Below are 15068 nucleotides of genomic sequence, written 5' to 3' on the forward strand. Positions count from 1 at the left end.
AGGAAGGGTTCAGGGAGCAACATATATCTAGAGAACTGGGCTAATCACTGGTTTGGTCCTTCTGGAAGTTGAGGCACAGAGGGGCTGTTGCTTTTCAACTAAAATTATCTGTTTATAAAGCTACAATTATCTATTCAACCAAAGGAAAATTTTGGCAGACAGCATTAGGACGCACATAAAGATTTTTTGACCCAGGTCTATTTTTAAATGTAGAATTGTATCCAAAGGCAGAATTTGTTTTGCCTAACTTAAGCCTCTAGGTTACAGTGACTTTACCATGTGCTTTGGGTTTATAAAGTCCTGAAGTCAGCATAAAGCTCACTGCATGTCCAGGAACAATGTCTTCTTCTCTCAGTGGGAAAACACCACCATCCACCAGTTCCACTGCCATTACAAATTCCCCAGCCAAATAGCTGACCAGTTTATATGGGCCCTTTCCCAGAGCTGTTGAGAAAAAAAATCAGAATTATCTTTCATGTCAAGTGTCACAAACGCTTGAGCTCTAAATATTATGATACAGCACATAAAAACACATCTTTCCACTCTGAAAATAGCTCTAGGTACCATGCACTAAACTACGATGACAACCAAAATAAAGCCAAACTCTTTTAGAAAATACATGTTCTGAAAACTGTCCAAAATACCTACTTTCAATTTTCAAGATTCATGATTAGCTTTTGCTTTTCCTCCCTCTCATCCACTTCAGTTTCATAGTCACTTTATTAAAGTTATCTGACCTCTTTGTTATTTGATTTAGAAGTAAACAATGTTCTACAGACCACCCCAGGATCCCTTTAAATTGTTTATTTGTGTGGTTGAACTGATTATACACTTCTTACTATTCTTTAAAACCTATTTTATTAGTGTCTGAAGTGTTAGGCATTTTGCAGGGAATAGAAGTTTGCTGTCATTAAGTATCAAAGAACTCCTTGACGAGCACAGATACAAACATAATCACTGGGAAGTAAGACAAGCCCATGCCTAGCTAAACATGTACAGTGATATCTGGTTACCTTCAGTGCAGGGAGTTAAAATACATTTTATAAATTGCTTAAAACATCCAGTGATCTGGAAATGTTAATAAGTGTTTTAAGTCTTATATCTCAGGCCCATCCAAAACCTGAGAAACCACAGCTACCAGCTGACAATTTCCCCTTACCAAAGACAAAAGGTTTCTGCTCCTGCTTCTAGTAGGACTGGAACTATTTCACCCTGGATTCATGACGAAGTTACATAGAGAAAACTTCTCCCTGGTCTAAGACATTTTCTTAACTTTCCTGTATCCAAAACTAAGTAATCGTCAGGAATGCTTCTATATTTGAGGCAGGAAATAAAATCTTCAGCACAGAGATTTATTTCTTTTGCCCCCCAACTGGAGCTCTGAAACATCCAATATTGAATACTGATGAGCTGGATTAGCAAACAGTAGCAAGATATAAAGGGAGAAGTTTACAATAACCATGTTTATTATAAACTGGTCACATGCACAACTCTCCACCATTTCAACTAATTCCTGTCAGAATTCAGTAAAGAAGTAAAACTAATAAAGCACTAGAAAAGTATATAATCTAACTTCACTACTACCACTGATGTTAGAGGCACTGCGCTTTCAATCTTTTTCAAGTGCAATAAGATTATTTAGCATCAAACTATTTCATTGATAAAACAAAACAAACAAAAAAGGAAATGTAAAACTGCAATCTCCTCTTATGTTCAACTGACTTTTGTTTAAATTAAAGGCTTAGCTTTAGATAAAATTCCACTGCATTAGCAATTTGACCCCACTCAAAATCTTTTCAGCACTCAGCATATGAGAAAATGAAAATTCATTGGCAATGTTGTTTGGGCCTGGCACATTACACTAGTCTTCTAATTTAAACTCAGTTCCTCTCTGAGATTATCCTGAGAGTGAGCTGCTGCAATATGGAGTCTAACAGAAGACCAAAATATCACAAACCATCTGGATAGACAGGCTTCTACATGAGCTTGATAAAAAGAGTTATAGAATAAATAGCAGGAGTCCTGACCATTCCTCACATCAGGCTGGCTTGCATGCTACGTCTAACTACTCAGACACTTGCAATTTAACTTCAAAATAGCCTGAATATGGATTCCAGTGTTAACACAGCAGTACAGTACCCAGTACAGATTCAAGGTTTCCTCTAGCACCTTGCACAAGTTTTGCACCTCCCTCTGAGAGCCCTTTCAATGCAGTAGCAATGGTTGTTGCTCAGGAGCTTAAAGCTCAGTCAGACATACCTAAATGGAGAGTTACTCCCCATTTGGGCACAAAAGTTGTAACATCTTAACAGCTAGCTCCCTCTGGAGGCTGCACAGGTGGTCAGCATCGGTTTCACGGACCCATAGGGCGTCAGTTTTGAACTGCACTATGCCTGCATCAAGTACTGCCACTAGGACTAGTGAGTTGAATAGTCAATTACTTACTGATTGAATTGTTTAATCATGATCCATAAATGCAAAGAAAATTAGATAAATGTGTATTCTTGGCAAAGGCCCAGGAATAAGAAAGTTAACGAAATCAAAAGCCTTTTAAAAAGCAAAATAAATGATTAAAACAGAATCTTGGTTATTTAAATAATAAATCATTCACAACTGTTTTAATTAACAATTATTTTCATACAAAGTACTAAGAGTTATATAAAGAAATCAAAGATTCTATTGAGATTTTATAAGCTCCTTTAGGACTTACCTTTGTTGAAATATTCACAATCATAAGCTAAAAAATAAAAGGAAAAGAAAGGCAGTTGCAGGCACTCTGCAGATACACAGGTTTTCTATTACCCTTCACAATTAAGAGGCAAACCAAAAGCACAAATATTCTAAAACATCTTGCCAAATATTTACTGTTTTAAATAAAATACTAATTCAAACTACACTGTTTTAAATAAAATACAGTTTTCTAGCAGGAAATGCTAAGCTTACATATCTACAGTTGTCTTTTTGTGACCTCTAGTGGTTAAGACTACGCTCTGCTGTCTTTCTGTGCTCACATTAAAACATTCATGTAGTTTCATTAAAAACTAAGAGTAACCCTCTTGATTTATGGCCAATTTGATGTGTGACTTTGAGCAAGCTGCAAGCTCTCCCCGTGCAACTGCAAAGTCAGAAAATACTTGTTTCCTCCCATTCTTTCTGTTGTGTCCATTTTTGTCACACCACTGGGGAAATGACTTTCTCATTATGCATTTGCACTAGATACCATAGAAAAAGGCCTCAGATCTTTTTACAACTTCTAAGCATTGTTGAATAAGGATGCTAAGGTAATGACAAAGTAAGTCCTGCTTAAAAACCTACTTGTTTTTCTTCAGAAAACCTTTATTTCAGTCTTGCTCTGGGGACAGTAGTAAGGCAGCTATATTTGTATATAAGAAGTGAAGTCCTGAAGATGCAAATTACTTGAGCTGTTGACTTTGTAACTTTGGTTTGAAGGAAGCATTCCATATCCTAATATAGATATCCCATGACTTTTCCTTTCACATCATACGACAAGGAATTAAAAATAGAAGAGTACCACCCACAAATGTGGAAAGAAGTGTGTAATCCAGCTAGACCAAAATGAACACGGAGGGCAGTGAGAGGTACCCACTCATATTCCTACCTGCGCGGCTTAGTGATTCAATTCATGACCCCAGGTAACTTAATATGATTGATTTTTCAGGTCTGGGTCTCATGAATGCAGACAGTGGCAGCCACTGGCAATGCTAGTTAAGTAAACTTACGACACACTCTAGGAGACCTCCAGTCTACAGCAACTCCATGCTGGCAGCACTGATGGGCATATGCTGATACACTTGTACAGAAACACTCACAGTCACCTCCTTGGTTACAACCACATGTATCTGTCAAGCAGTTTGAGTAAAACCAGGTGACATCAATCTGGAAAAATAAATACCACTTATCAAAAATACTCATATAGACACTGGCAACAATCACCTCGATACAAAGCTATGACTCTTTCAAAATTTAATATGTAAGACTTTGAAGCATTAAAGATTTTAATTTTAATGTTTCCTGAAACACAACGTAACGAGTTTATTAGAACACATCATGAAATCTTGCACGATACTTAGTAACACAATTAAATCAATGACCCATTAAGAACATGTACACTAAGATGTTCATTTGAGCTTGTGTTTTCTATGGTTTTGTAATATTTAAACCATAATAAACTACAAAAGCTTATGAAAAAAAGAGAAACTCTCTCTAAACTGATCACAAATCAATAAAGTGCAGAAATGTTAAGAAAGTTAGATACGCATCAAATGTAAGAAATAATAAAGTAGATGAAAACCCCTTCTTTACATGTGAGTGGTTCATTCTCTTCATATTACGGACAATTTCACAGGCGAATTTGTGATTTTTCCCTTAGATTATTTTGAAGTCTTGTCCTAAGTGACAAAATTCCAAAGAAAACTCTCAATCCTGATTTGTTTATTTAATTGTTATACATTCTACATGGATTTACACTTGACTAATACTTCCAAACTTATAACGAATTTAGTTGCTACCTACCTTACACAGTGGACTAAGCCGACGTTACATTAATACAACTTTAACATCAACCCCCACTGTCTTCAAAAATAATAGACAAAGCAACTCTGCAAGACCCCTGGTTGTCTTTTGTATGAAATCTCCTTTCTCCCTAGGAAGCATTCTGACACTTATGCTCTTTAAGCCATGCACATAGTGTTAATACCTGAACATCTTGAGATATGTAATTTTCCATATAAGACCTATCTCTGGAAATAGGTTGTCCCCTGTCCCCTCCTTTTCCAACCAAACCTGAGCCTGTTGGCTGTCAGAACACATTGATTGGCTCACTTCCTTAGGTAGTTGCCTGAGTGAGGAGATACATTCATTTTTTTTTCTAGGAATGAGCTCTTCGCATCTGATGCTACCTAGCAGAAACTGTCAGTTTATTTAAATATGGCCTGAAAAATGTGTGTACTATGCAATACATTTGAGCAAAACAAAACAAATGGTTATGCTTACGCAAATAGTGCTTAGGATGGGGGGAAAAAAAAACTAACCACAAACTGGGTGTAATTTTGGCTGAATTCATTAAGACGACGACTAATAGGACTACCAATATTGTAAAATGTTAAATTGGTGCCAAAGTGGCTTACCGTCTAGCTCAGCTAGGTAGCTAAGTGCAGATAGTCCCGCTAAACATTCACGTTTTAGAATCAGCATTGCTGTAGGTTAGCCTTTCTTTGTATGCTTTTTTGCTATAGTAGTCAAAATTATTATGTTATGAAAGACAAGATGAAGATTTAAAGTGATGCAAGTTGAAGAGCAGAGTTTCTCTCTAGTGATCACCTATGGTCACCTTCATATCTTTCTATACATGACCACTACTCACCACTGGATGGCAAGCTTCAAATGCTTCACTTAACAGTATTCCACATTCCTTCTTGGCAAATGGCTCTCTGAGAGGATTCAAACTGCATGGATTTTGAATGTCAGAGCTGTCAACACACTTAACCAGAAAGCAAAATTAAGGTGAGAAACACGTTTCATAACTACTTTGTGTTTGAACTTGCAAAGCATAGCTTTGGGGTTTTTGGGGAGTTTTTTTGTTTTATTTTGTTTTTTAAAAGAGATGTAAACCACAAAGCAAATGCATCACATACAAAATTAAAGTCAGACTAAGATATGGAATTAAAAGAGGTTGCTAATCTTCAGAAAAGGAGAAGGATGTAATATGAAGAAATGTTTAGTTTGACTGAGAGCAGCAGAAAACCACTTATGTACGTATAGGTCTAAATAGTCCTTACACCTGAATAGTCTAGCTTTCATAAGTAACAAAGTTCACTCAGACGTGAATGTGTCAGAAATCAGATCTTTTTACTCTATTAGGAAGGAACCTTTCTGTGAACATCACTAAACAAATGACATTAAAAATAGTTCCATTTTTAATTTTAAAGGATATGAAAGAATATTTTTTCTTTCCATTGCTATGGTTTCACAGTTGAATATTTCCCAGCTATGAAAGATCAGCTAAACTGACAACACAGTCTAAAGTGAACCCACAATTGTTCCATTATGTAAAAAAAATACTACTTTACTGTTCAAACATCTTCAAAAACACTTGTAGATCCAGACTACTGTACAGCATTTTCCTCTACACGATAGCGCGGTGTTGAAAAAAAGGAGATTATTTTCTTCTCCTTAATGGGTTATGACATCTCTAAGAATGATATTGTTATTTGCATTGCTGCCTGCCTGATACTTCCAGGAAGTATCATATGATTTCATTCTAGATAAATTAAGTGAGGTAACAGCAAAAAATCTACTAGCAGACATACTCTTTTTACTATGTACCTCTACAGCTGTCCAGCTGTTTCCAAACTCTTGTGAGTTTGTTAATTCAAAATTATCTGGAGTCTTGAATTCATTGACTGTCTTCAAATCAAAATTTCCACATAATCCAGACAGTTCACCCTGGGGAAAAAAGATATACACACACATATATTAAAACCCACCATATTTCCCCTTGACACAAAACACTACAAGCCATGACCATTTTCAAAACTTGCTTCTTAAGTTCCTGTCTTCAGCTACTTAATTATAAATTTGTCAGGATTTGATCTCTTTCAGCTAAATTTCAGCCAAAACAGTCCAGCAATTTGTGATAATAAAACTACAGAAAATATTTTACTTTAACAACACCAATATTATTGTTTTTCAACTGAGTATCTCCAAGCCTTTGAGAAAGGAGCTGATCTTTTTTTCAGAGAGGTGACCTGTTTTCTAGCTATGTGCTTTTTTATGCTTCAGCAAAATAACACCTGCACCAGTCATATAAGAAATCAGTATTGAAGGAGAATGTTGTCCCAAAGATACTTGTTTCTGTTGTTATAGAAGTTGGACAGTAAATAGGAACTAAAAAAATATTTTAATTGACAAGGTAGTTGATGTTTCTCTCATTGACTGAGACACTTGTGAGAGACTCTCTCCTTCATGACTTCTGAGAGATTGTGAGAGATTGTCTATTCTCCAAATAATAACATCTTAATAGAACTTACATAAACACCTCAAAGAAATGGCAATAAGAATGTTCACTTCCACTTACCTGCCACTGATGACCCATCTGAACATGAACTGCTGTTCTCTGATCCCAGAGAATGGTGACATACTCATCAGGAAAATGAACAACAGTGAAAAATCCAGCTTTCCATACCTGCATTTTCTGTACTTCATCTATGTAACTAGATAAGCTCTGTTCAAAATAAAAAAAGGCAGCTTATAATGGAAGTAATGTCTTCACAAAATGTTCATTTAACAGGAAATGAAACACCTAAATAAAATGAATGATGCAGACAGAATTCAATAAACTGACAGAAGGCCACAGAGGGACAAATGCTCAAACAAAAGTGGTGTGGATTTTGATTGTGAATTATGTTGTATTTTTACAATTTTGCTATTTTAAAAGTTGATTTTCTATCAAGTTTAAGGCATGGGTAATGGCAACTGAAGCAAATTCTTGAAATAAGGAATTATTTACATATGTCCAGAGATTGCCATCTTATTTGTATAAGGCATTGTTCCCGCTGTCTAATAACAATCAGATTCCAAGTTATTTGTAGCATGGACTAAGATGTCTGGTTTAACTGCACAATACCTCATAGAAAGTGACACAACTTCCTTTGCATAGTCACTCTATAAACTGTAAATGGTACTATTTATCCTAAAATTTCTAAAACCACTAAATATTTACAGCAATAGCTTGCAGTTTAGCCAAAACAAAAACTAAATTCAGGCTGTGGAGGATAAACCAGAGACTGCAATTTGTTTTTTAAAACTGTACAGGAATATTCCTCTTACGCATTCCAGAGCAGACTAAACTCAGTTCTAGTGGAAAGAATAGCAAAACTCCCACTGACTTCAAAATATTCGAATTTTTCCAAAGACACTAAACAGGAATAAAGTCTAAACAAAAGAACAACAATTATCTCATCTAACATTTTCGTTAAATACAGACAAGATTTTGTTTAAGGTTTCGTTGAACAATCTAGATGCGATCAGCATTCACAGCAATGATATTCACACCTCTGCAACTCAAGTGGCACAGTAAGTTTTTCCTAATGAGAAGAAAAAACACCCAGAGAAGTACGTATGTTACCTTTTGATCAGCGTTAAAGACTGAAACTTACCGGATTTCCAGATTCATCATCAAATATTAAAAAAGATTTTCCAACATTAATGAAAAGGTTTTTTCTGCAAATCATTCCAGTATTAAAGCAGTTAATATTCTCTATAATAACAGAAAAATTGGTTGAAGAAGTACCCTGGGGGAAAAAAAAAAAGAAATGGCCACTTTTAAATATACTGACATACATATGTAAATCACTTAGCAGAAACCTCAGAGTATAATTATTATGTAATGTATGATTGACTTGGGTTCAGCTGTAACAGTTATTTTGCTCCTTCTTAGTAGCTAGTGCAGTGCTGTGGTTTTGGCTTTAGTCTGAGAACAATGCTGATAACACACCAATGTTTTTAGTCATTGCTAAGTAATGCTTATCCTGATCAAGGACTTCTAGTCTCACGCTCTGCCAGTGAAGAGAGGCACAAGAAGCCAGGAGGGACCAGAGACAGGACACCTGACCCAAACTAGCCAAAGGGGTATTCCATACCACAGCACGTCATGTCCAGTATATAAACTGTGGGGGGAGTTACCTGGAAAGGCCAGATCACTGCTTGGTCTGGGCTTGGTATTGGTTTGCAGGTGGTGAGCAATTGTGCTGTGCATCACTGCTGTTTATTCTTGGTTTTCTCCCTTCCCTTTCTAGCTTTATATTCTCTCCCCTTAACATTATTATTACTGGTGGCAGCAGTAGTAGTTTTGTGTTTTACTTTAGTTATTGGACTGTTCTTATCTCAACTTGTGGGATTTAAATTCTTTCGATTCTCCTCCCCCTCCCGCCAGGAGCTGGGGGGAAAGAAAGGGGGAATTGAGCAAGCAGCTGCATGGTTCCGAGTTACCAACTGGGCTTAAACCACAACAATGATTCAAAGTCTAAGCAACATCAAAGCTTTAAAAACAGTATGATGAACTCAATAAAATGTTCAGATAGGAAATAAGTAGAAGGGTAGTTTTTAAATCCAGTTTTAGAGAGGCTTTACAAAAAAAGTCTCACCTTAACTAGGTAAACCTTACAAGTTCCAATAAAGTCAAAAGTTAGTCCATCAAACGTTCTGTAATGCCGATCCCCATATGCAGTACACATTGATGGGCAAGGATGGAAGGTGCATTGAAATGATCCATGCTGGCAAATGCTGAAAAATGTATGACCAATAATGGTAATATCAACTGTAACCACAGGAAAATGATTACAGCTATTGCACTGAGAAGCAAAAAAACAAAAGCCATGCAAGTATGACGTCTGTGAACAAAAGCATTTTGGAATGTTAACTAGAAGAAGCATGTATAAATTGATTCTCTGGAATAAAAAATTGCATTTTGAACTAGTACAGTCCACGATTCTTCCTGTTAGAATTTATAGGTTCTAGAAAATACAGACACCAAAAGGGCATTTCTTTTATTTAAACAAGAAAACAAGAATTACTACCCAAATAATACAATATAGTCTCTAATAATTCACACCAATGATGTGCCACAAGTTTTTCTTTTCAGCTTCTCACAGAACGTTTGTTCCTATATGAGCTGAATCTTAGAATCAACAAGCAATGTGTCCTATTACTACAGTCATTAGGTACTCTCTGCTTGAACGAGAATTTCACAGTACAAAGGAAAAAATTCAGTACCCTATTTTGGTTCTTAGGTTCCTTTTTCATCTTTCAGGTGCCTAGATATCATCCCAAACCCTAGCCAGTTTAGGAGGTTCCAGAACAGTTCAAGTTCTGTCTATGCATCAAAATGCTTTCATCACACATACACTGACTATTCAGACCTTTCTGAATTACCTTTGTTTTGTAACTGCTTAACAGTGAGGCTTTGCAGCACTGGATACTATGTCTCTTTCTGCATATCCCTCTTGCAATCTAAATAACATTTTCAGAAATGACATAAGATTTACAAATGATGGACAGAATTTTCCTTCCTGTACCCACTGCTTGTGTTTTATATAACTACATATATAAGGCCACTAAGCACATTGCTAAAATAATAGTCCTATATATGAAAAGCGTTTGCTGTACCAAAGCACAAGTATATAGCAGTAGGACTCACCCAGCTAACTCTAGTCACCTTAAAGTGGTACCTAAGGCAGGAACCTAATCAAGCTGATGGAGAGAGGCAAATAGAAGAAAATATATTTGGACTGAAAGAATAAGTACTGCTTCTCATGCTTTCTGCAAGATATTAGGTTTTAGGTTTACCTTTTTTTTTTTTTTTGAGGACTATTCAAATAATCCTCTACATGCTTTTATGCTACAGACTCATGTAGAAACATTTCTTAACACGCAAAGAGTAGGGAGCTCCTTTGCATACTTTTTCAGGAGTCTTAACATAGTCAGAAGGAAGGGCTTAAGAGGTACAGAATGTTTTCAAAAAGTCCTCTGCACCAGTTTTGTTTCATATTAAATGAACTAACATTTAGTTATGCGAATGTAGAGACCTAGTTGGAAAAGCAGAGCTACTTCCAAACTTTGCATCTTCCAAACTTTAACTAGGTTTTTAAAAAAAAGTATCTCCAGGAAGTATTTAAGAACATTTGCTCAATGGTCTCAATGTATGACAGCAAACCAGCACAGCTAACTGCACCACCTATCTTACCTTGCCCAGCACAGCACCAAAATGCCACCCTGATAGCTTCAGTTACTGTAATAACCTTTTGTGTTTAATCTCACCAGCACATGCTAACAATTTGAAGCAGTTGCACTGAAAACCAAACTTGAGAAACCTAGAACTGTAGTTCATCCAGGCCCCATGCAGTTCATCCAGACCCAAAAGCTTAGGTTAAAAGTTCTTGGCACTCCGCTGGTAGTTTTGCCAATTTAAGAAATTATTTTGCTATTTTACTGCTAAATAGACAAATCATAATAATTGTTATGTTGCTAATACTACATCAGATATGAATAAGATGATATTTAGTATGAATGCACACTATTTCTGTGCACTACGTAACACTATTGCCATTATAACTGCTAAGAGAGCCTAAGTGGGCTTGTTTGCACAGTATTCTTCTCACACTTTGCATGAGTAAAAATGCATATTTACTTTGACACATCAAATACACCCCTGCATACACACCAGGAGTCTCAAAGACTTTATACACTTTGTATCAAGCAGAGCTTGTTGCAGACTTCCCATCTGTCAGTGGAAAACTCATTGCCAAAAAGCCATTATCACTTAATATTACCACTTAATCTATCTTTGCTTCTGGACATGGAAGTCTAGAAAAGCTATGACAACCTTAAGGATTTGTACATGAATTAATGGGCCTGGCCTCAGGAAAAAAAAAAAAGAGAGAAGGCTAAATATCCAGTGTCTTTCTGCCTGCACTGCTACTGCCTTTGGTGAAGTCTCATATTGATTAAATGGGATATAATAGCTCTTTCTGATGCAAGCAATCCCACACCAGGTCCAATTGGAGAGGCCTTTAGAAATAAGGGGGTGAATAACCCGGGTTCGCTTTACCTGCCTGCCCAGTGGAGGTGGCTTGTAAGTCGCTTCACCAGTCGACCAAAGGGCTACAAATATCTTCTAGAGCAGATACTGAGGACCTGACGAGAGGCAGAGGTAGGCAGTCAGCACAAGGCTGGAGGGGGCAACAACATCCAGACAAGGCAGTGATTAGTGCTGACTGGACAAGCCTTCACTGTACTAGGTTATACTGAGCTGTGCAGGCCAGGAGCAGTAGTTTACCAGGTGACACCAGTTAAATATTCCTGGTAAGCTAAAAGAATGGGACAAAAGGAAGGAACTGCTCTGCTGGGAAGCTAGAGGCTACACCACTACTATAGTATCTTGATGCTTGACAGTACAGCTGATCTTTCTGAGGCTTTAGTAAGACAAATAGCGCTGCTTAGTGCCAGCTTGCAACATTCAACTGTGGGCAGAGAAGAAAAACAGGCAGGGACCATCAAGAAACAAGTTTGCTTTAGGATCCTGCAGATGCGGTATATTTTCATATCTTAGCTATTGTAAAGCTTATTAAAATGGTAATGTATGGTGCTCTACTGAGAGTGCTCAAGGAAACTTTGCAGAGTAATGTAGCTATAGGGTATGTGCTGCATTTACAACACTGGATAGTAAATGGAATAGGTTTCTGCGTGTATTTGAGTGATCCTATCAACCCTTGTCTATTGGAACACTTCCTTTTAAAGCCGATTGATTCATCAGTATCCGCACACGCTAAATTAGCAACCAATTTATCTGTTACTATGCTCAGTATTCTCCTTAATTTATCATTGTAGTGGGTGTATGCTTATGGCGACAAGGTTATGTTTTGGGTCCTTAGACTGCTAGGACTCAAAGCTAAATATGACAATGAATAAGTATACATCTCTAGCAAATGTCACTCAGGTGTAATAATTGAAGGATTTTACCTGTAGTTTACAAACACTAGCCAAAGAATATTTAGATTACCTTGATAATGAAATAAAATATTTTTACAAATCAAGCTTTACAAAAACTAAATCCCAAATAGCTATAATTTTGCATGCAAAAGCTCCTTGAAACAACCAACCTTAAAAAAAGTCATTTTCATAGCTCTTTGAACCAATGTAAATACAAAATTAGGATAGATTATTTACTGAAATCTGGTGTGAAATTTATAATTAAAGAACATGGAGGAATAATCAATCCATAAATAAACAACAAAAATTAAATAATCATGCCAAACAGATCTCTGCTTACCATGTATGACAGGAAGAAATTACTTTGTCACCTGGAAAGTATTCCTTTCCTTTCCATGAACATGGACATTCATCTGCATCCAAGCACACATCCCCATGTTTAACAAGACTGGAAAAAAAAAAAAAAAAAAAAGAACAAAAAAATATGCATTCAGCAGAAGTACACCTGGTATTTAGATACAACAATATTTTCCTAAACTTTCACGTTACTAGCATTATTATTATTATTGAAAAATAAGTAATATTTTAAATATTCTGAAATTGAAAAGGCATAATTTTATTAATGATTATATGAGTAATTTGGTTATTTCCTTTCACGGGTACCTGAATATTTTCTCTTTAGTAAGTGCTAGCACTTCCAGCACTAGCCCTTTAGCCACTAACCCCATGAAGACTTATTCATTAACAAATAAATATTAAAGTCTGTGAAACTAAGGTTTTTCCAGACCTCTTCTAAATTTCACCAAATTTCTTGTAACTCAGACAATTAACTTACATTTAACTGAAGACAATAGATCTTCCAAAACATGTGGGAGCCATCATGCCCCTTTGCTCTAGTGGTATATGTTTTACCATAAAAAAAAAAATCAGTGACTTATTTATTTTAAGGATTTTTAAATGAGGATTTCTTCTTGTTCTCTTTTTTTTCTTCACTTGGCTTAAATATTCATTTGGTGCATAATTTTCTTACAGCTATAGTTATATCTCTTGCTCTGTCAATAATATAATCACTATCAAAAAAGCTATCCTAGTTGAACAAAATTAATTCAGTACCTATTTCTGTACAACTGGAACCTTCGTGCCAGCAATCACCAATATACTCAACTTTATTTGCAGAGATATCCTCACAGCCTTCAAAGGAGAATTTCTTCATAACACAGATAACCATAGCATAGCTATTTACAGTTCAAGACTACTACTATAAACTTGTGCCTACAGTCACAACTCCTACAGGAACAGAAAAAAACTAAAATTTAAAAAAATTTGTGAAAAAGGTTCCATTAACAGAGAAAGAAGAGGGGAAATCTTGCCTAGCAATAAAGCAACTAGTCTAAATTTTAAAGTAAAATATTTGTGGCTTTTAATAATATCCAGAAAAACTGAACCACGGACAAGAGGTCAGAGGTGCAAGGCACATCCATGACAAACAGGATGATGACACTGTTTTGTTTCCCAGGTGTCCAAAATGAAAGATTTAATTATTGCATTTATCATAGAACATTTTATTTACTCATATTAATGAACTGGTAATTTGTGTACTGTAACTTAGATTCTTCTACACTGTGTTATCAGATGGAAATTTGCCGCTCTGTAGCTCCTCTTAATGAGAACGTGCAGACATCATGAACTCCCCTCCCCCATTAAACTGAGAAACTATAATTTTCACCCAGGGTGCATGAAGTGTTCTTTGCAATCCATATTTATTTCAAAGATTGTGTCTCTTGAAGACAATCAACTGTGAAACTGAAACTCCCACTGGTTGAAAGCTGCTCAGAACTGAACAGGGCACATTCAGACAAAGAGCATCACATTGACAAAGTAACACTAAATACAGTTTTTTCCTCACCTTCTTACCCTGGCTAAAACAAGTGATAACAGCTTTCTCTCTTGTAAAGCCAAGCAAATGGACAGATTTCAATGATCTAAGAATTCACGACAAATACCACACAGAGAGGCTGTACACAGCTCCTCTTTGAAGTATCAGACGTTTTTCTTGATGCTTCTACTTACTCTGCAACCTACAATGAACGGCAAAGATCCAAGGACAGCTATGACACTTCACTACACTGAAGATTCAGTTACAACTTCATTATCTATAGCTTTGCTCATTCACAGGAACACAAATATGTAAACAGTCTTGGTAAGGGCATCATTAGAAGCAATATGCCGCCTGTGAGTCAAACACATCTTTGCTTCTGCAAAACCCACAAATCTGGACCAGAAAACTAAAAAATAACTCTCTCAGCTTCCAGCAGAGCAGTTTTCACCAGGCTTTGTGTTGCACAGCTCTTTTCACTCCCTTGGGAAACAGCCTATTGCCAACTGATTTATGCAGCCATGTAGACTTTTGTCCCAAGAACAAAACGTCTGCAATAGAGTTTCAGGGACGTAAAAAGAATGAAATAAGCAGCAGGTAGCACTTCTAATACCAGAATTCCACCACCACCCATTACTCCCCCAAACAGAAAAATGGATAAACTAATATTTAAAACACAGCAGAT

The 15068-nt window shown here is 36.4% G+C and overlaps 1 protein-coding gene across 1 annotated transcript in view; it reads right to left on the bottom strand.

The window, feature by feature from the left end:
• Positions 1–15068, bottom strand: part of OTOG (otogelin) — a 95035-nt gene that overhangs the window by 43033 nt on the left and 36934 nt on the right. The window contains exons 24-32 of the mRNA XM_030482746.1: positions 12848–12955; positions 9165–9303; positions 8178–8312; positions 7097–7243; positions 6346–6465; positions 5384–5500; positions 3741–3897; positions 2711–2737; positions 277–444 (exon numbers count right to left, since the gene is read on the bottom strand). Coding sequence (XP_030338606.1) covers positions 277–444; positions 2711–2737; positions 3741–3897; positions 5384–5500; positions 6346–6465; positions 7097–7243; positions 8178–8312; positions 9165–9303; positions 12848–12955 — 1118 coding nt within the window. The remainder of the gene's footprint in view (positions 1–276; positions 445–2710; positions 2738–3740; positions 3898–5383; positions 5501–6345; positions 6466–7096; positions 7244–8177; positions 8313–9164; positions 9304–12847; positions 12956–15068) is intronic.

Source organism: Strigops habroptila, chromosome 4 (genome assembly GCF_004027225.2).
Source record: "Strigops habroptila isolate Jane chromosome 4, bStrHab1.2.pri, whole genome shotgun sequence".
Taxonomy (NCBI): domain Eukaryota; kingdom Metazoa; phylum Chordata; class Aves; order Psittaciformes; family Psittacidae; genus Strigops; species Strigops habroptila.